The 20,519-nt window shown below is 40.5% G+C and overlaps 1 protein-coding gene across 2 annotated transcripts in view; it reads left to right on the forward strand.

Annotated features, from left to right (window-relative positions):
- Positions 1-18,810, forward strand: part of SLC16A1 (solute carrier family 16 member 1) — a 47,059-nt gene extending 28,249 nt beyond the window's left edge. The window contains exons 2-5 of one of the 2 annotated variants that reach the window (XM_023232523.1): positions 3,291-3,551; positions 8,808-8,951; positions 12,787-13,653; positions 16,971-18,810. In XM_023232523.1, the coding sequence (XP_023088291.1) occupies positions 3,335-3,551; positions 8,808-8,951; positions 12,787-13,653; positions 16,971-17,245 (1,503 nt within the window). In that variant the 5' untranslated portion in view covers positions 3,291-3,334 and the 3' untranslated portion in view covers positions 17,246-18,810. The remainder of the gene's footprint in view (positions 1-3,290; positions 3,552-8,807; positions 8,952-12,786; positions 13,654-16,970) is intronic. The other variant, XM_023232524.2, reaches the window with a different exon arrangement.
- Positions 18,811-20,519: the final 1,709 nt, after the last annotated feature.

Consider the following 20,519-nt stretch of genomic DNA (forward strand, 5'->3'; position numbering starts at 1 on the left):
CCAACTTTTTTTTTATAGTTGTTTCTTTTTTTTTTTTTTTTTGAGACGGAGTCTTGCTCTGTCGCCCGGGCTGGAGTGCAGTGGCCGGATCTCAGCTCACTGCAAGCTCGGCCTCTCGGGTTTACGCCATTCTCCTGCCTCAGCCTCCGGAGTAGCTGGGACTACAGGCGCCCGCCACCTCACCCGGCTAGTTTTTTGTATTTTTAGTAGAGACGGGGTTTCACCGTGTTAGCCAGGATGGTCTCGATCTTCTGACCTCGTGATCCGCCCGTCTCGGCCTCCCAAAGTGCTGGGATTACAGGCTTGAGCCACCGCGCCCGGCTATAGTTGTTTCTTTATTTTCCTTCAGAAATCTTTGCCTGATTTAAATATTGATTATTTCAGTCCGAGAGGATAGGTTATCTATTTTAATTTCTCAGTATTATAGTTTTTGGTGTACATATCTCATACATCTTTTGTGAGAATTATTTCTATATAGTTTACCATTTACAATAGCATTTAAAAATTTTTTCAGATTTGGATTGTTCATTGCTGGTATATAGAAATACAACTGGTTTCTGTTTATTGATGTTGTATCCTGAGACCTAGTCAAATTCACTTATTTGATGTTCTAAGGAACATCTCTTTAGAAAACTCTAAAGAAAAGGATGTTCTTTATACACATCTGTCATCTGAATAAAAACAACTTTATTATTATTATTATTTATTTTTTAGAGACAAGGCTTTTTTGTTTTGTTTTGTTTTGTTTTTTTGAGACAGAGTCTCCCCATGTTGCCCAGGCTGGAGTGCAATGGCGTGATCTCGGCTCACTGCAACCTCTGTCTCCTGAGTTCAAGTGATTCTCCTGCGTTAGCCTGCCGAGTAGCTGGCACATACCACCATGCCCAGCTAATTTTTTGTATCTTCAGTAGAGATGGGGTTTCACCATGTTGGCCGGGCTGGTTTTGGACTCCTTACCTCGTGATCCGCCCGCCTCGGCCTCCCAAAGTGCTGGGATTACAGGTGTGAGCCACCACGCTCGGCCAAGACAAGGTCTTGCTCTGGAGTGCAGCAGCATGATCATAGGTCACTGTAACTTCAAACTCCTGGGCTCAAGTGATCCTCCCACCTCAGCTTCCCAAGTAACTAGGACTACATATGTGCACCACCACACCCAATTTTTAAACAATTTATGTAGAGGTAGGGTCTTGATATATTGTCCAGGCTGTTCTTGAATTTTTGTCCTCAAACAATTCTTCCACATTGGTCTTCCCAAAGTGTTGCAATTATAAGTGTGAGCCACTGCACCTGGCCTATTTTATTTCTTTTCCATTCTTTATGCCTTTTGTTTCTTTTTCTTGCCTGCATGCACTGGCTAGAACCTATAGTAGAATGTTGTTTGTAAGAGGTGAGTATATCCCTGCTTTTCAGGAAACTTCTTGTATGAAGCTATTTTCATCATACTCCTGCAACATCCAGTGTCCTAAATTGTATTTGAATTGTTCATGGGGTTGGAAGGAACAGTGTTTTGGAGTTGAGTATTAATATTATGAAGAAGGGTTTGTGTTATAGACTAAAGAACATGGTAGTCAATATCAATAGTAAACTTGTCATCTCTGACCTGTATTCATTGCTGTAATATAGTCAGAGTGGAAGTACTCTGAAATGGACCTGCTAACGTACAGGATAAGTTGTAATATAGGGTGGAAGTTGGCTTAATTAAAGTAAAGGAGACCTTCATGAGAAAACAGGTAACCTACCACAAAACACTCACTCCCACCTGCCCCTTATTAATAATCTAACAGGAAGTTACATTTTCTAACCATGCTATTCATTATTCATTAGTACTAAGTGAATTCAAAGGGCTTAACTTTGATTTAAAACTACTTTTTTTTTTTTTTTTGAGACAGAGTATTACTCTGTTGCCCAGGCTAGAGTGCAGTGGCCTGATTTCAGCTCACTGTAACCTCCGCCTCCTGGGTTCTCCTGTCTGAGCCTCCCTAGTAGTTGGGACTACAGTCGCACGCCACCGTGCCTGGTCAATTTTTGTATTTTTAGTAGAAATGGGGTTTCACCATATTGGTAAGGTTGGTCTCGAACTCCTGATCTCAGGTGATCCACCTCTGCCTCCCAAAGTGCTGGGATTACAGGCGTAAGCCACTGCGCCTGGTCTAAAACTACCATCTTTTGACATCATATATATATTTCTGATTTTAACTGTATTGGCTAGCTGTTGTTTAGGAGTTTCTTGTCATATAATGGGAAAAAATACCTTGAATCAAAGCTATTAGATAAAAGGAAACTTTTCTGAGATAGTTCCCCAGCCTGTTAAGTGAAAATTTTGGGTGTTTAGAATTATCTTATTTTTTTGTAAATTGCTACATATCTAGTGAGTCAGGCACCCACTCCTAGTACGTTAAGTCAGCCATAAATAAAAGAATGTGAAAAGAAAGTATGGAAGAATATGTTTTGGAAAAGGTAAAAAACTTACAAAGGCTATATTAAAACCTATAGTGTCGGGGCTGGGCATGGTGGCTCACGCCTGTAATCCCAGCATTTTGGGAGGCCAAGGTGGGTGGATCACCTGAGTTCAAGAGTTCGAGACCAGCCCGGCCAACATGGCCAAACCCCGTCTCTACTAAAAATACAAAAATTAGCCAGAGGTGATGGCGTGCACCTGTATTCCCAGCTACTCGGGAGGTTGAGACAGGAGAACCGCCTGGGAGGCGGAGAGGTTGTAATGAGCCAAGATCTCACCATTGCACTCCAGCCTGGGTGACAGAGTGAGACTCTGTCTCAAAAAAAACAAAACAAAACAAGATCTCGCTCTGTCACCCAGGCTGCAGTGCAGTGGTGCAATCACAGCTCACTGCAGCCACTACCTCCCAGGTTCAAGTGATCCTCCCACCTCAGCCTCCCGAGTAACTGGGACCACAGATACGCACCACCATGTCTGGGTAATTTTTTAATTTTTTTGTAAAGTTGGGATCTATTTATGTTGCCCAGGCTGGTCTCAAACTCCTGGGTACAAATGATCCTCCTGCCTCAGCCTCCTGAGTAGCTTGGACTATAGGCATGCTCCACCATACCCAGCTAATTTTTTAAAAAATTTTCTTAAACAGAATCAGGATCTGTGTTGCCCAGGCTGTCTTGAACTCCTGGCCTCAAATGATCCTCCTGCCTCAACCTCCCAAGTAGCTGGGATTACTCATAGCCATGATCCACCATGCCTGGCTATATTTCTTATTTCACAAAAGAGTTTTATAGGTGTGCCTTATATTGACATACTATTTTAATTTTATGTCTTTCAGATATTTGTATGTGACCTGTGTTTTAGAATTTATCTACACTTAAAATGCCACCAGCAGTTGGAGGTCCAGTTGGATACACTCCCCCAGATGGAGGCTGGGGCTGGGCGGTGGTAATTGGAGCTTTCATTTCCATCGGCTTCTCTTATGCATTTCCCAAATCTATTACTGTCTTCTTCAAAGAGATTGAAAGTATATTCCATGCCACCACCAGCGAAGTGTCATGGATATCCTCCATAATGCTGGCTGTCATGTATGGTGGAGGTAAGTACCTATTAAGGCCTGCTATTTTAATTTTCATGAAGCAGCCAGCGTGTCTGTATTAGGTAACTGTAAAAAAAAAAAAAAAAAGTCTTATTCAGTGAGATGTTTTGAAATGTTATGTCTTAAAGTTTGGTGTTTAGAGTCACATTTTTCAGTCCTGATAACAATAGCAGCTCTCACTATGGTATTTGAAATACTATAGCATTTCAAAACAGAAATGAGAAAATCGTGAGGGACCTTGATTTGCTCCAACTGATGTATCATTGAGCTTAAAAGACTGTTATAAAAATGATGTATGCGCAACTGGTTTTTTTTTGTTGATCCCTGCTAGACTCTTGAAATGTAAACATAAATAGAGATTTTTAAAAATTGATGTTGGGAGAATTAAAATAAATCAGACTGGCCTAATGGCATGGTTCAGAGTCTCAGGTAAAATCTTTGTATGATGTTAGAATTAACTGAATAAAACCTCCTCCGTATGACTTGCGATGTTATGAGTCCTAAAAGCATTTCAGCTGTACTCTAAACTTAAATTTTACCACTTATTTCTCTTTTGTTTTCTTCGGCATATTGTAAAGGAAATGTAGGGAGTAAGTTGCTCACTTAACATCATCTAAAATACCGTTTCTAGCCAATGTAATGATTCTAGGTTTCAACTATAAATAACTTAGCCTTAGGCTGCTAAGGTGGTGCCATATTCAACCAATATCTATCAAGTTCTATGAGTATATTCAGCACGGGGCGAGGTGTTGTGAGTGACAGAAAACACTGATCCCTTCCTTTGAGAAGTTTATAATCCTTTTGAGACAATAATATATGATCATGAAACAGGAATAAGCAGTTGAAATCATCATTTCATTAAGCCTATAATTAAATTGTACAGAAGAAACAGGTAACTGGCTGCCATGGAGAGAGAGAAACTGGGTGACTGGAAACAGGAGTAGGAAGACTTATGTTTCCACTGCTTATCTTTTTGTGCCTTTTACATTTTGAACATGGGCCTATTTTGTCTATCAAATTAAAGAACCTAAGTGCTAAATTGTAGTGTTTGCTTTTTTTGTAAGTTCAGAGAAATCAAAAGGGACTTTGGGCATTAGCTTCTGAGAGCCAATAATTTTGCAGGCTTTGAACTCCATTTGGCCAGGATTTTAATCAGGTTTTGACTATGTTGGCTTGAAGAAATTGGTATAAACATTACCCAGAGGTACTCCAGGTGTTCAGTGTGTTCTTAAGTTGACTACAAACCAGAAGTTTACATGTTGCAATTCTGTGCCACCAAAGAGCTAGAGAGCCACTTGTGTTTTGCATCAAAAGTAAGTGATGTCAGTTTTATTAATTGCACATGACTCTTTCCTTTGGGGAAACAGTTCCTCCTTTGTCCTTACACAATTAGTGAGATAACTAGCACATTTTTTTGAGTTTGTATTTTAATAGGCCCATAAACCATACCCCTTTCTATTTTTAATCATAGCTAATTAGGCCCATCCTTCCTGAAATAACACTAAAAGACAAAATGCCTATCATGAACCTTGTTGCAGAATTTTTACTAAATGGGTTGTTTCGTTTGGTTTAGTTTCTAAATAGTATATCTCCTAATAGTTTTCATCACTTTTACAACTGTGATAATCCTTTAACTTGTTCACTTGGACCACAATGTGAACACACTAATACATTTTGAGATATAGTTGGTTTTGTTTTCTTTTTTAGTGCTTTGGGTCAGAGATATACAGTGATGGTTATTAAAGTATATTTTATGGGGAGGAGATGTTACCTGCCTACTTTTGGTTTGTTTTTCCTTTTTTAAAAACATGAAAGTATAAATTTACATATTTTGGCCGGGCACGGTGGCTCAAGCCTGTAATCCCAGCACTTTGGGAGGCCGAGACGGGCGGATCACGAGGTCAGGAGATCGAGACCATCCTGGCTAACACGGTGAAACCCCGTCTCTACTAAAAATACACAAAATTAGCCGGGCGAGGTGGCCGGCGCCTGTGGTCCCAGCTACTCGGGAGGCTGAGGCAGGAGAATGGCGTGAACCCGGGAGGCGGAGGTTGCAGTGAGCTGAGATCCGGCCACTGCACTCCAGCCTGGGCGACACAGCAAGACTCCGTCTCAAAAAAAAAAATAAATAAATAAATAAATAAATTTACATATTTTAAGTTCCATAAGGGTCACCTTAACACTTGTGGTTTGGAATTTTAAATATTTCAAAAACTAACTTCTGCAGTATTAGCTTCTACCTCACAAAGTCAGCAGTGTGGTGATATTGATCTTTGTTTTGTGGGATCTTTTTTCTTTTTTTTTTGACACGGGGTCTCACTGTATTGACCAGGCTGGAGTACAGTGGCATGATCATGTCTGCCTCAGCCTCCCCAGTAGCAGTTGGCCCTACTACTATGCTCAGCTAATTTTTTATTTTTGTTAAGTAGAGATGGGGTCTCACTCTATGGCCCAAGCTGGTCTTTTTTATTATTTATTTATTTATTTATTTATTCATTTTATTTTGAGACAGGGTTTCTCACTCTGTCACTCAGGCTGGAGTGCAGTGGCACGATCACCACTAACTGTAGCCTCAGCCTCCCTGGGCTCAGGCGATCAATCCTCCCCCTTCACCCTGCCAAGTAGCTAGAACTACAGGCTTGCACCACCACGCTCGGCTAATTTTTGTATTTTTTGGAGATGTGGGTTGTCGCAGTGTTGCCCAGGCTGGTCTTGAACTCCTAGGCTCAAACAATCTGCCCACCTTGGCCTCCCAAAGTGCTGGGATTACAGGCATGAGCCACCATGCCTGGCCTGGTATTTATCTTTGTTATTCTGACTGTACAAAGTCTTATGACTCTCTATATATATTGTTGTTGTTTCATTTTGTATTTGTTTTTGTTTTTGTTTGTTTTTTGGAGACAGAGTCTCACTCTGTTGACCAGGCTAGACTATAGTGGCGTGATCTCTGCTCACTGCAACTTCTGCCTCCTGGGTTCAAGCAATTCTCCTGCCTCAGCCTCCTGAGTAGTTGGTACTGCAGGCGTGTACCACTATGCCCGGCTAGTTTTTGTATTTTTTTTTTTTTTTTTTTTGAGACGGAGTCTCGCTCGATTGCCCGGGCTGGAGTGCAGTGGCCGGATCTCAGCTCACTGCAAGCTCTGTCTCCCGGGTTTATGCCATTCTCCTGCCTCAGCCTCCCGAGTAGCTGGGACTACAGGCACCCGCCACCTCACCCAGCTAGTTTTTTGTATTTTTTAGTAGAGACGGGGTTTCACCATGTTAGCCAGGATGGTCTCGATCTCCTGACCTCATGATCCGCCCGTCTCGGCCTCCCAAAGTGCTGGGATTACAGGCTTGAGCCACCGTGCCCGGCCTAGTTTTTGTATTTTTAGTAGAGATGATGTTGGCCAGGCTGGTCTCGAACTCTCCTGACCTCAGGTAATCCACCCACCTCAGCCTTCCAAAGTGCTGGGATTGCAGGTGTGAGCCACCGTGCCTGGCCTAAAAATATTTTATAAGTGTTCTTTCAGTATGTAATTTTTTCATCTTACACAAGCTTTACATTCAAATTATTTTCTTTCTTTTCTTTTTGAGACAGAGTATTGCTGTCTTGCCCAGGCTGAGTACAATGGCACAATCTGCTCATTGCAACCTCTGCCGTCCGGGCTCAAGCAATCCCCCCACCTCAGCTTCTGGAGTAGCTGGGACTACAGGTGTGTACCACCACACCTGGCAAGCTTTTTTATTTTTGGTAGAGACAGGGTTTTGCCTTGTTGCCCAGGCTGGTTTCAAACTCCTGGACTCAAGTGATCTGCCTGCCTTGGCCTCCCAAAGTTGTGGGTTTACAGATATGAGCCCCCATTCTTGGCCCAAATTATTTTCAAATTAGCTGTGATCTAATATTTTCATGAACTGATTATCTTAGTCTGCTCAGGCTGCTGTAACAAAGTATTGCTCACAGTGGAGGCTGGGAAGTCCAAGATCAAAGTTCCAGCAGACTAAATAACTAGTGATGGTGCCATCTGTCTGTGTCCTGAAGGGAAGACAAACTCCCTCAGTCCACTTTTTTTTTTTTTTTTTTTTTTTTAATGAGACGGAATTTTGCTCTTGTTGCTCAGGCTAGAGTTGCAATGGCGCAATCTCACCACAACCTCCGCTTCCCAGATTCAAGTGATTCTCCTGCCTCAGCCTCCCGAGTAGCTGGGATTGTAGACATGCACCTCCACGCCCAGCTAATTTTGTGGTTTTAGTAGTGACGAGGTTTCTCCATGTTGGTCAGGCTGGTCTCGAATTCCTGACCTCAGGTGATCCACCCACCTTGGCCTCCCAAAGTGCTGGGATTACAGGCATGAGCCACCACTTCTGCCCTGTCTTTCAAGAGGCTGAGGCAAGAGAATGGCATGAACCTGGGAGGCAGAGTTTGCAGTAAGCCGAGATCGTGCCACTGCACTCCAGCCTGGGCAACAGAGCGAGACTCTGTCTCAAAAAAAAAAAAAACACAAACCACATTTGTGATCATATACAAGTACTCTAAAATGTATTTAGATGCATTTATATGTCTCCTATCACTGTGTGTGTCTGAAATTTAGAACATATTTTCTACACACACGTTTTTGTTTGTTTGTTTGTTTGTTTGTTGAGACAGAGTCTCACTCTGTTGCCCAGGCTGAAGTGCAGTGGCAGGATCTTGGCTTACTGCAACCTCCACCTCCCAGGTTCAAGCCGTTCTCCTGCCTCAGCCTCCCAAATAGCTGGGATTACAGGTACACGCCACCGTGCCTGGCTAATTTTTGTATTTTTAGTCGAGACGGGGTTTCACCATGTCGGCCAGGCTGGTCTTGAACTCCTGACCTTGGGTGATCCACCTGCCTCAGCCTCCCAAAGTGTTGGGATTACAAGCGTGAGCTACTGCGCCCAGCCACTTTCTACATGTATGTTAATCATATCCTAGATATTTCAAGAATCTTGTGAACATTCATTACCAAGGTGTTTTCAGTCTGCCCTACCTTAAAAGAGAAAGATTAAGGATAACTTCAGGTCTTTTGTATTTTAGTAAAATTCCATCCAGTATTTTTAGATTTAGAACCTGCACAATTATGTTTTCTAACATCTTTATTTTAGTACACATATGACTCAGAAATAATTACAGAAAACAGTATTCTTATCATTGCTGCTTGTTTATTTTGGAGGATTTGTCATTCGTTGTCATTCATACTTGTATAGATGTGAGGGAGCATTTTCCTTTATATTACTACATTTTTGGTTATCTTTTAGGTCCTATCAGCAGTATCCTGGTGAATAAATATGGAAGTCGTATAGTCATGATTATTGGTGGCTGCTTGTCAGGCTGTGGCTTGATTGCAGCTTCTTTCTGTAACACTGTACAGGAACTATACTTCTGTATTGGATTCGTTGGAGGTGAGTTACTACTGATTCATTTGGAAGCATTAGTTTTTTGCTGGCTATTTTGTATTTACCTGCATTCATCTTTCAGATCTCTGGAGTGAAATTATTTTCTTATAGAAATGACTTGATTATCATTTTGAAGAACTACAGATAAAAGTACTAGAAAAGCAAACTTTTAAAGAAATTGCCATTATGTGATGGATATTATTGTTTGTTGAATGAGTAAATGAATTGAAAGAAAGATTGCATTCCTTGTCCTAAGAATAGACAGTAGTGGTAGATACAATGTGTGTGGCAACTTGGTGCGAGAGTGGCTATTTGATAGAATGTCCACGTAATGTTTCTGAGGGGTAGAGGATACGCTTGATAATTCCTCCCCCATTTTAAAAATCACTAAATGAAGATAATGAACTGTTGATGAACATAATGAATAAAAGTTACCCATAACCTCACAATCCAAAGAATATCATTAACATTTCTATATATATCCTTCCATGTGTTTTTCTATGCACAGATACACCTTTTTTTAGAGCAAAAAAGGATCAAATTATGTATAATATTTTGTAACCAGTTTTTTTCCACTTAACAATATATCATGAATAGTTTTCCATGTTGTTAAATGTTTTGATACATAACAATTTTAATCTCTATTATTCCATTGAATATACATAACATAATTTTATTTGATCTCTTAATTGTTGACAAATTGTTTTTGTCAGTATTAGGTTGAAATTCTTTTGTGAACATGAATATATTCTTAGTATAAATTTGTAGAAAGGGAACTGCTGTGTGTTTGTTTTAATATATGTATGCTAAATTGTCCTTTAAAAAAGTTATACTCACTTATTGTCCCACCACAGTAAATCAGAGATTCCAAGATTATCCCTTTTGTCAACAATGGGATATTGTCTTTTTAAAAAAAAAAAAAATTGCCAATTTAATAGGTGAGAACAGTATCTCTTGGTTTTAATCTTTCTTTTCTTTTTTTTTTTTTTTTTTTTTCCCTGAGACAGTCTCACTCTATTGGCCAGGATGGAATGCAGTGGAGTGATCTCAGCTCACTGCAAGCTCTGCCTCCTGGGTTCATGCCATTCTCCTGCCTCATCCTCCCACATAGCTGGGACTACAGGTGCCTGTCACCACGCCCGGCTAATTTTTTGTATTTTTTTTAGTAGAGACAGGGTTTCACTGTGTTAGCCAGGATGGTCTCAATCTCCTGACCTCGTGATCCACCCGTCGCGGCCTCCCAAAGTGCTGGGATTACAGGCGTGAGTCACCACACCCAGCCTCCTGATTAATTTTTGGATGTTGAATTTTGTTAAGTATTTTTAAAATTCACTCTTTTCCAATGTTTTCCCAGTATTAAACATCTAAAATTTTTATGTATTCAAAAAGTATTTTATAGTTTTTATCTTGTATATCATCCTGAGAAAGTTGTTTTCTACTCCAAGATTATGAAAATAGGCCGGGCGTGGTGGCTCAAGCCTGTAATCCCAGCACTTTGGGAGGCCGAAACGGGCGGATCACGAGGTCAGGAGATCGAGACCATCCTGGCTAACACGGTGAAACCCCGTCTCTACTAAAAATACAAAAAACTAGCCAGGCGAGGTGGCTGGCGCCTGTAGTCCCAGCTACTCCGGAGGCTGAGGCAGGAGAATGGCGTAAACCCGGGAGGCGGAGCTTGCAGTGAGCTGAGATCCGGCCACTGCACTACAGCCTGGGTGACAGAGCAAGACTCCGTCTCAAAAAAAAAAAAAAGATTATGAAAATATTTGTCCACTTTTGTTTAGTGCACTTTAGTTTTTATATTTAAAAATCTGGTTTTTTGTTATTTTGTTGTTGTTGTTGTTGTTTTTGAGACACTCTTACTGCCAGGCTAAACTGCAATGGCGTGATCTCCACCTCCTGGGTTCAACTGATTCTCCTGCCTCAGCCTCCCAAATAGCTGGGATTACAGGCGCCTGCTACCACACCCAGATAATTTTTGTATTTTTAGTAGAGACGGGGTTTCACTTTGTTGGCCAGGCTGGTCTCAAACTCCTGATCAGGTGATCCACCCACCTCGGCCTCCCAACATGCTGGAATTACAGACATGAGCTACCGCGCCCAACTACATTTAAAAATTCTGAAAGAATGAAAACATCTGACGTAAGATGAGAAAAAAGAAATATAACTCTATTTGTTCCCACATGGTTAATCAGTTGGTTCATTTGCTCTTTTATTAATTTATCTATGAAATACTTATTGAGCAACAACTGTATGTGTGTTAGGAACCATTTTAGGTGCTATAGAGATAGAGTAACAAGTCAGGCAGCTAAGCTCTTTAATAGGAGGAGACAGACAGTACAACTCATAAATATATGAATAAATGAGAAAAATATCAAGCAGTGATAAATGCTATATAAAACCTTTAAGTGTTGTGACAGGGAAGAACTGGGCAAGCAATGAAGGTAAGGGCTCACTGAACAATCAATTTTAAGTAGAGACCTGCATAACAACAGGGAACCAGATTTGTGAAAATGTAAGGGATCATAGACCCTAGAGCTTATTAACAAATGTAAGAATGGTTTGCTATGAGGTCAGGAAGTTCTTTGAATATTTACTTCTGCTAGCAGTATTTATTGAATAATTTCACTATTTATTGAATTAATTTAAAATGCTACTTTATCTTACATTAAATGTTTCTGTATATTTCAACTCTGCTCGTGGACTTTCTGTAGTGTTTCTGCACTTGCACTAATCAATTTTTACCAATTCATGAAACACAGCCACACTGCTCTAATGATTGTAGCTTTTGTAAAGCCATTTAAATAATATGTTCTGGTTGGTCCCACTTCTTCTCTAAGTATCCTTTAGAATCATTTTACCTTAATCTGAAAGTAAAATTCACTGACATTTTCATTGGATTGCATTAAGTTAGTACATTCATTTCAGGAGCCTTGACATCTTAACAATGTTATGTTTTATTTTCCCAAAACTTTGTGTGTATTTTAAATTCTCTGATCTCTCAGGAAAGTTTCACAATTGGAGCCTTAGGAAATGCCTGTTTTTAAGTTTTGGTGCTATATTGGAAGGGATCATTTTGTACTATATGTTATTTCTTTCTTTTTTGTTTTTGATTTAGGTTCTTTCTCTGTAGCCCAGGCTAGAGTGCAGTTATGTGATCATAGCTCACTGTAGCCTCAAACTTCTAGGCTCAAGCGATACTCCAGCTTTAGCCGCCCAAGTAGCTAGGACTACAGGCACACACTGCCATACCAGGCTAATTTTCGAATTACTTTTTGTAGAGACAGGTCTTGCTATGTTGCCTAGGTTGGTCTTGAACTCATGGCCTTAATCAATCCTGCCACCTTGGCTTCCCAAAGCACTGGGATTATAGACATGAGCCGCTGCACCTGGCCTTATGTATTTTCTAGTGTAAATTTGTTTTATCTCTACTGTCGACTTAATGATCTTATATGGTCATAATAGTCCTTAAGGTGATTTTGTTAGATTGGACAAAATAGACAATTATTCACCTTCGAATAATAATAACATAATAAAAATAACATATATTGAGTGCTTACTACATGGTGGGCACTGGGTACTAAGTGCTTAACAAATTTTTCTTCCTCACAACAGTACCCTCTGCCCGTTTTACATATTAGGAAGCAGTCATAGGAGGGTATACATGTCTGAGATTATGCTGCCAGTAAGCACTGATACTGAGATTTGAACCCTTGTCTGTTTTAGAACTCATACTTTAAACCACTATATAACATGTTCTCTAACAATGAAGATTTATATCCTATTCTTTCCATTATTTATACCTCTTATTATTTATTTATTTATTTTTCCCTTTTCACAGGTCTTGGGCTTGCCTTCAACTTGAATCCAGCTCTGACCATGATTGGCAAGTATTTCTACAAAAGGCGACCATTGGCCAACGGACTGGCCATGGCAGGCAGCCCTGTGTTCCTCTGTACTCTGGCCCCCCTCAATCAGGTTTTCTTTGGTATCTTTGGATGGAGAGGAAGCTTTCTAATTCTTGGAGGCTTGCTACTAAACTGCTGTGTCGCTGGAGCCCTCATGCGACCAATCGGGCCCAAACCAACCAAGGCAGGGAAAGATAAGTCTAAAGCATCCCTTCAGAAAGCTGGAAAATCTAGTGTAAAAAAAGATCTGCATGATGCAAATACGGATCTTATTGGAAGACACCCTAAACGGGAGAAACGATCAGTCTTCCAAACAATTAATCAGTTCCTGGACTTAACCCTGTTCACCCACAGAGGCTTTTTGCTATACCTCTCTGGAAATGTGATCATGTTTTTTGGACTCTTTGCACCTTTAGTGTTTCTTAGTAGTTACGGGAAGAGTCAGCATTATTCTAGTGAGAAGTCTGCCTTCCTTCTTTCCATTCTGGCTTTTGTTGACATGGTAGCCAGACCATCTATGGGACTTGTAGCCAACACAAAGCCAATAAGACCTCGAATTCAGTATTTCTTTGCGGCTTCTATTGTTGCAAATGGAGTGTGTCATATGCTAGCACCTTTATCCACTACCTATGTTGGATTCTGTGTCTATGCGGGATTCTTTGGATTTGCCTTTGGGTGGCTCAGCTCCGTATTGTTTGAAACACTGATGGACCTTGTTGGACCCCAGAGGTTCTCCAGCGCTGTGGGATTGGTGACCATTGTGGAATGCTGTCCTGTCCTCCTGGGGCCACCACTTTTAGGTACAGTATATCTCCCTACTAATGTGGCTCTGTTACAAACAAGCATATGAGATGGGAAAGCTGACAGAAAGCAAACATTAGTGAGCGATTTGGGTAAGAACAAATCTTTCTCATTTCTGTGTCCTTGGTGCTGGGACAATGCTTGGCACAGGATAATTGCTCAAGTATAGAATCTAATTAAATGGAACCATCAAGCCAAAAGGGAGATCAAATATCATTACAAATGTCAGTGTTTTTTCTTTTTTTTGAGACGGAGTCTTGCTGTGTTGCCCAGGCTGGAGTGCAGTGGCACCATCTCAGCTCACTGCAACCTCCGCCTCCCGGGTTCAAGCAGTTCCCCTGCTTCAGCCTCCCGGTAGCTGGGATTATAGGTGCATGCCACCATGCTGGCCAATTTTTATATTTTTAATAGAGACTGGGTTTCGCCATGTTGGCCAGGCTGGTCTCTAACTCCTGACCTCAAATGATCCACTTGCCTCGGCTTCCCAAAGTGCTGGGTAACAGGTGTGAGCCACTATGCCTGGCCTAAAATACATTTTTTTCTGATCACAAAACTGATGTGCTTAGTGTAGAAAAGCATATAGAAAAACAACTCAATCTTTAAAGCACTAGTGATTATTTCATTTTAAAAATGGAGTGTATTTCACATAATTTTTTTTTTTTTTTAAGACAGAGTCTTGGTCTTGTGGCCCAGGCTGGAGAGCAATGGCCCGATCTCGGCTCAATGCAACCTGTGTCTCCTGGGTTCAAACGATTCTCCTGCCTCATCCTTCTGAGTAGCTGGAATTACAGGCGCCCACCACCATGCCCAATTAATTTCTGTATTTTTAGTAGAGACAGGGTTTCACCATGTTGGCCAGGCTGGTCTTGAACTCCTAACCTCAGGTGATCCACCCGCCTCGGCCTCCCAAAGTGCTGGGATTATAGGCGTGAGCCACCGCGCCTGGCCCATAAGTTTTTTAAAAACACACAAAAAGCAAAAAAAACAAAAAACAAAAGTTTATTTCAGTAGCAGTAGTATAATAATAGCTACTGTGTAAGCTCACAGTGTACCAGAGACAGTCCTTATCATTTTGTATCTGCTGTTGTATCTATCTCACAAGTCCATGTGAGGTAGGACCGTTTTAGTCCCCATTTTGTAAGTGAACAGAGGCTTCAAAAGGTGAAGTAACTTGGCTAAGATCATACAGCTAGTAAACTAATTATAACTTGGGAACTATTCCTGAAGGTTATTGAATACTTTATCTTTCAAATTAATAGCTCAATAGATAACACATAGTGAAAAAATAATTTGACCCTCCTTCTGGATGTGACTCATACTTTAGGAATTTTGATTTGGGGAGTGAGTGAGTATATAACAGAAGATCCATAGCTGCCTTTTGAGATCAGTCTTCTTCCATCTCATACCCAGTGAGTTACTAAGTTCTATCAGTTTTTATGCTCTAAATCTTTTTCTCATCTGCCCATTTTTCTCCATCACAACTACTAACCTTATCCAGAGCTCTTGTCTCCTGTTTGGGCTGCTCCTAACTGTAACCTCCTAACTGGTCTGCCTATATCAGTTCCAGCTGTTCTTCAGTCTCCTTGAAGTCTCCAGTTCAGAACTCTTCAAGATTTCTTAAAACTCTCCAGTTGCTTCCCCTTACTTTCAGGGTGAAAAGCAAATTCCCTAATGTGGCTTGCAAGGCACTGCATGGACTGGCCCTACCTGTCCCTCCAGCCTCATTTCTACCACTGGCCTCCTGCTTTCTGTGCCCCAGCAACCTGGCCCTTCTTTCCCCTCACACACCATGCTCTCTCCTACCATTGTGCCTTCGCACTGCAGTTCTCTGCCTGGATCTACTTCCCATCCCCTTTCTCCTAGATAATTCCTATCCTGCAAATTCCAGCTTAGTTGACACTTTAAGGAAAGCTTTCTTGACCCCACTTCTTTCAAACTCCCCTGGTAGTACTTGTCACAGTTTGTGTAGTTACTTGATTAACATCTCTCTTGTCCACTGAACTGTGGATGTTAACTCCTCTGTTCACCCTTATCCTCAGGGCCTAGCTGAGCCAGTGCCTGGTATATGATAAAGGCTCAAAAACTATTGTTAATGAATGATGCCGTGAGTTAGAAAGCCATATGGAATCATATTTAAATTGGTGTATTAAGTCCTGTTTAAGTGTAGAGTAGAATTTTCCCAGAGATACCAGTTCAATGAGATGCTAATAAATTTTACAGCAATGGAAGTTACATGACCAAAATAAAAATTGGAAACATCAAGTTAAATAGGATTCTTTACTACCAGACTTCACAAAGCCTTTTTGAGAAAATAATATGCCATTTACTCATTCATTTGACTTTTGAAACATTAAAGCAGTGTCCTTGTAGCACATGCTTAAGGGTGCAGACTTCAGAGTCAGACTTTCTATGTTTAAAGCCAAGTCATTTCACTTATTAGTTTTGTGACCATGGACAAATTAGCTAACATCTCTGTAATTTAGTTTTTAAATCTGTCCAGTGAGGATGATAATAGAATCTGCCTGTTATAAGGATTAAGCACTTAGAATGGGTGTAAGATATTGCTTTTAAATTTTTAGCACTGGACAAGTGTTCACAGGAATACTCTTTGGGAAATGCTGAGAAAGAGGATTGGCCTGGGTAACTGGGACAGCACTATGGCCTGGGACAAGACTCCCAGGCCTCTTTCAGCAACGCTTATTTCTATAGTGTGTTAAGAGAATTGACTCTAGGTGATCACTGCGTCTCTTCCATTTCCAGTTTGCCAAGAGTTAACTATTTTCAAGTTACTAAAAATAACAGAAGATGCAAAGGCCACTTAAAATCCATGAGGCATTATAAACAGAGGATCAGCTAATTTTCAGCAATTCCTTATACTAATTCATCATTTTGGGACTCTTTTTTTTTGAGACGGAGTCGCTCTGTCGCCCAGGCTGGAGTGCAGTGGCCAGATCTCAGCTCACTGCAAGCTCCGCCTCCCGGGTTTACGCCATTCTCCTGCCTCAGCCTCCTGGGTAGCTGGGACTACAGGCGCCCGCCACCTCGCCCGGCTAGTTTTTTGTATTTTTTAGTAGAGATGGGGTTTCACTGTGTTAGCCAGGATGGTCTTGATCTCCTGACCTTGTGATCCGCCCGCCTCGGCCTCCCAAAGTGCTGGGATTACAGGCTTGAGCCACCGCGCCCGGCCTCATTTTGGGACTCTTTAAAGATTGGGTTGACATCTTTCTGAATGGATCCTTAAGCTTTGCTTGGGGGAGAAAAAAAAAACCTGTTTACTCTTAGAAACATAACTGTTTTTGTTGTTTTACATATTTAGGTCGGCTCAATGACATATATGGAGACTACAAATACACATACTGGGCATGTGGCGTCGTCCTGATTATTTCCGGTATCTATCTCTTCATTGGCATGGGCATCAATTATCGACTTTTGGCAAAAGAACAGAAAGCAAACGAGCAGAAAAAGGAAAGTAAAGAGGAAGAGACCAGCATAGATGTTGCTGGAAAGCCAAAGGAAGTTACCAAAGCAGCAGAATCTCCGGACCAGAAAGACACAGAAGAAGAGCCCAAGGAGGAGGACAGTCCAGTCTGAATCCATGGGGCTGAAGGGTAAATTGAGCAGTTGATGACCCAGGATATCTGAAAATATTCTACTGGCCTGTAATCTACCAGTGGTGCTCAATGCAGATAGTAGACATTTGTGTGGAAATCATACCAGTTGTTCATTGGTGGGATTTTTGTTTGACTCCTTACCATTAGCCTGAAAAGATTTAAAATGACATATGCTTTGAGGAGGGAGTGATTGGTAGCAAAGGATGCGGGAAAGAAGTAGGTTTTGTTTTGTTTTGTTTTAATCTTCGCTTTTAATAGTGTCATAAAGATTATAATATGTGCCTTAAGTTTTAGTCATTAGAACTCTAGAGAGCCTTAACTTCTTAAACCATTTTTGCTGAATTCATCTATTTCGAGTGTTGTGTTAAAAGGAAAAATAACAACTAACTTGTTTGAGGCAAATCCAAAATTTAAAATTAATCTTGCTTCATTGTTACATGTAATATATTTCAAACATTTTCACTGGAAGATTTATGGACAGAAATATTGGTTGAAAATTAGAGATTTTATAAAATGCTGACAAAAATATTTTCCTGGCATCAGTAGATTTCTGGCATATGTTTCTGCTAGCTACATATTTAGGAAATTCAAAGCATAAAACTTTGGCAACATCTTGGCTGTTCTAGACACAGTGTACTTGTCAACCCCTCTCAGGTACCTTTTCTTGGGATGCTTATTAGAAGCCAAGTGCAGTGCTTAAGGTTTGTTTTCATTAAATTAGCTATTTTTGCTCCCCTGTTCAAAGATGCATTTTGAGTGTTTATCGATCACTGCCCTTTTTGAAATCACCTGGTATTATTTTTCTCACTGGAAAAGTTAGTATTAAAATCTACAAAACTACGTATTTGTGCCTCCTTGGTAAATACAACACATCTAATTAAATGTAAACAGATATTTCAGACATCAGCTGAATTCATCTAAGTTTTTCCAAAATCTCAGTTAAACTGTGAAGCTATTGGAATTTTTTTTTCCTGGAATTTTTCTCCTTTGATTCACAGTGGTCCCATTTATATCTGCTTCTGGCTTAGTGCTATGCATAAGATATGTGTGTGTTTGGTGGTTTGTTTTTTTTTTTTAATTTTATTTTTTAATGTTGGCAAATTAAAAAGGGCCGGAAAAATTTGGCACCAGACAAACGAATAAAGATAGGATTGGGAAAGAAGTTGCTAAGTGTGCTTAGTTTTAATAAGTAATTCTTTCTCTTTTTTCAGAGAAGGCCTTACAGAAAATCGTTGTTGAATTGTTGGATGCATTCTTACTCTCCACACAAACTTAGAAATTTCGTGACCCCTTTCACTTACCTGAAAATTAGAGAAATTGATTCAGTATAAGGATAAGGAGGGAAGGTGGACCAGAATGAAAACTGTAAATATTTTTTAAACCTAATATCACTTAAATCGAGGCAGAAAGATATAGATATTCAATGAATTATATTCAATGCATTTAAAATACCACTGTAATTGACAGAGTTAAAAGCATAGATACAAAACCTTGTGTAAGAGGCTGACTTTTCCAAATAAACATTTTTTAAGAAAATATTTCTTCCAAATGTCTATTTTCTTCAGGAAAATATTGCTGTGTCTTCATTTTCGTTACCAGGTTTCATTTTGGGCCTTGCTAAATTGATTGAATTAAATCATCCAGCTTATGAGCCTTGATATTTGGGTATATGATTTATTTTCATTTGAATTTCTCCTTTTCTCTTCTTTGCTGTAAGGCAAGGAGGAGGGGAATTTTAAAACCATCTTATTTGAACTGAGAGCATCCAGAGCATTTAACCTTAAGGAAACAATGAAAAACTCCCTTTGTATGCCTGGGCGTCATGGCAGATAGAGGAAGACTGTTCAAGGAGAAAACTGCTGCTGAGAGTGTTGGCAGGCTTGGCCTCAGGTTGGACTCTGTAATTTTCTTCGGACCCAAGTCGATAATCTCTGTGTACTTCTCCTCTCTTCCCCTGTATAAAAATGAGGATTAGGCCAGACGCGGTGGCTCACGCCTATAATCCCAGCACTTTGGGAGGCCGAGGCGGGTAGATCACGAGGTCAGGAGATTGAGACCATCCTGGCCAACATGATGAAACCCATCTCTACTAAAAATACAAAAAATTAGCCGGGCGACGAGGCGGGCGCCTGTAGTCCCAGCTACTCGGGAGGCTAAGGCAGGAGAATGGCATGAACCCGGGAGGCGGAGCTTGCAGTGAGCCGAGATCCCGTTACTATACTCCAGCCTGGGTGACAGAGTGAGACTCATCTCAAAAAAAAAAAAAAAATTAGCCAGGTGTGGTGGTGGACTCCTGTAGTCCCAGCTACTCGGGAGGCTGAGGCAGGAGAATCGCTTGAACCCAGGAGGCGGAGGTTGCAGTGAGCTGAGATTGCGCCACTGCATTCCAGCCTGGTGACAGAGCAAGACTCTCTCAAAAAAAAAAAAAAAAAAAAGCTACTGGATACAGTGTAAACATAACTCATATACAATGAGAAACTAAAAAAAGATGTGTGACATGCTTTATTGCCATGGTCTGGAACTGAACCTACTGTAGTGTCTTTAAGGTATGCCTATAACTGGCTCAAAGCTGGAACTAAATGTTGTACCAACCATACAACCCTGACTTTTTCCCACTGAAGATAAATGCTTAAGGGATTTATTCAGGATCAGTTTTGGTAACAGAACCAACACTAAAGCTCAACATAAGCCTACTCTTAGTCTGTCCTTATTAATCAGCTTATCATCTCTGTGTTGCAGGTCCACACTGGAAGCAACTGGGCTTTCTGATCTAGTCTGTTGTCCTTTACTCCGTTTGAAGATTGACTGCATTTGAAGTTTTATTTCAGTTAACATGGTTTCAGTGGCTGCTTTGGGAAAATAGATGTATGCATAAAGCACCTGCTTTTCTTTTTCTCTGTAACACAGAGGGAATATAGACAGTTCTTAGGTAGTTGCAGTGCCTGAAAAGGCATGGGACTGTTCAAGGGTACACACTCTGAAACAGGCTTCCAAGTCAAAGCAGGAAAAGTATTCAAGAAACTGATAGGTTGAACCATTGCAGAAGGTCATGGTAACATAAATCATATCATATTACCATGTTATACCCAAATCTATAAACTGTCTTAACTAGCCAACATAAATGCATAGTTTGTACAAAACTATGTATTGTATTAATGAAAGGATGATGATAAAGTAAGAAATGGTTAAAAACCATTTAATATTTCCATATGAACAAATGGCTTATTGTATTAAATCTCAGAGTGATAAACTGG

Source organism: Piliocolobus tephrosceles, chromosome 1, assembly GCF_002776525.5.
Source record: "Piliocolobus tephrosceles isolate RC106 chromosome 1, ASM277652v3, whole genome shotgun sequence".
Lineage (NCBI taxonomy): Eukaryota > Metazoa > Chordata > Mammalia > Primates > Cercopithecidae > Piliocolobus > Piliocolobus tephrosceles.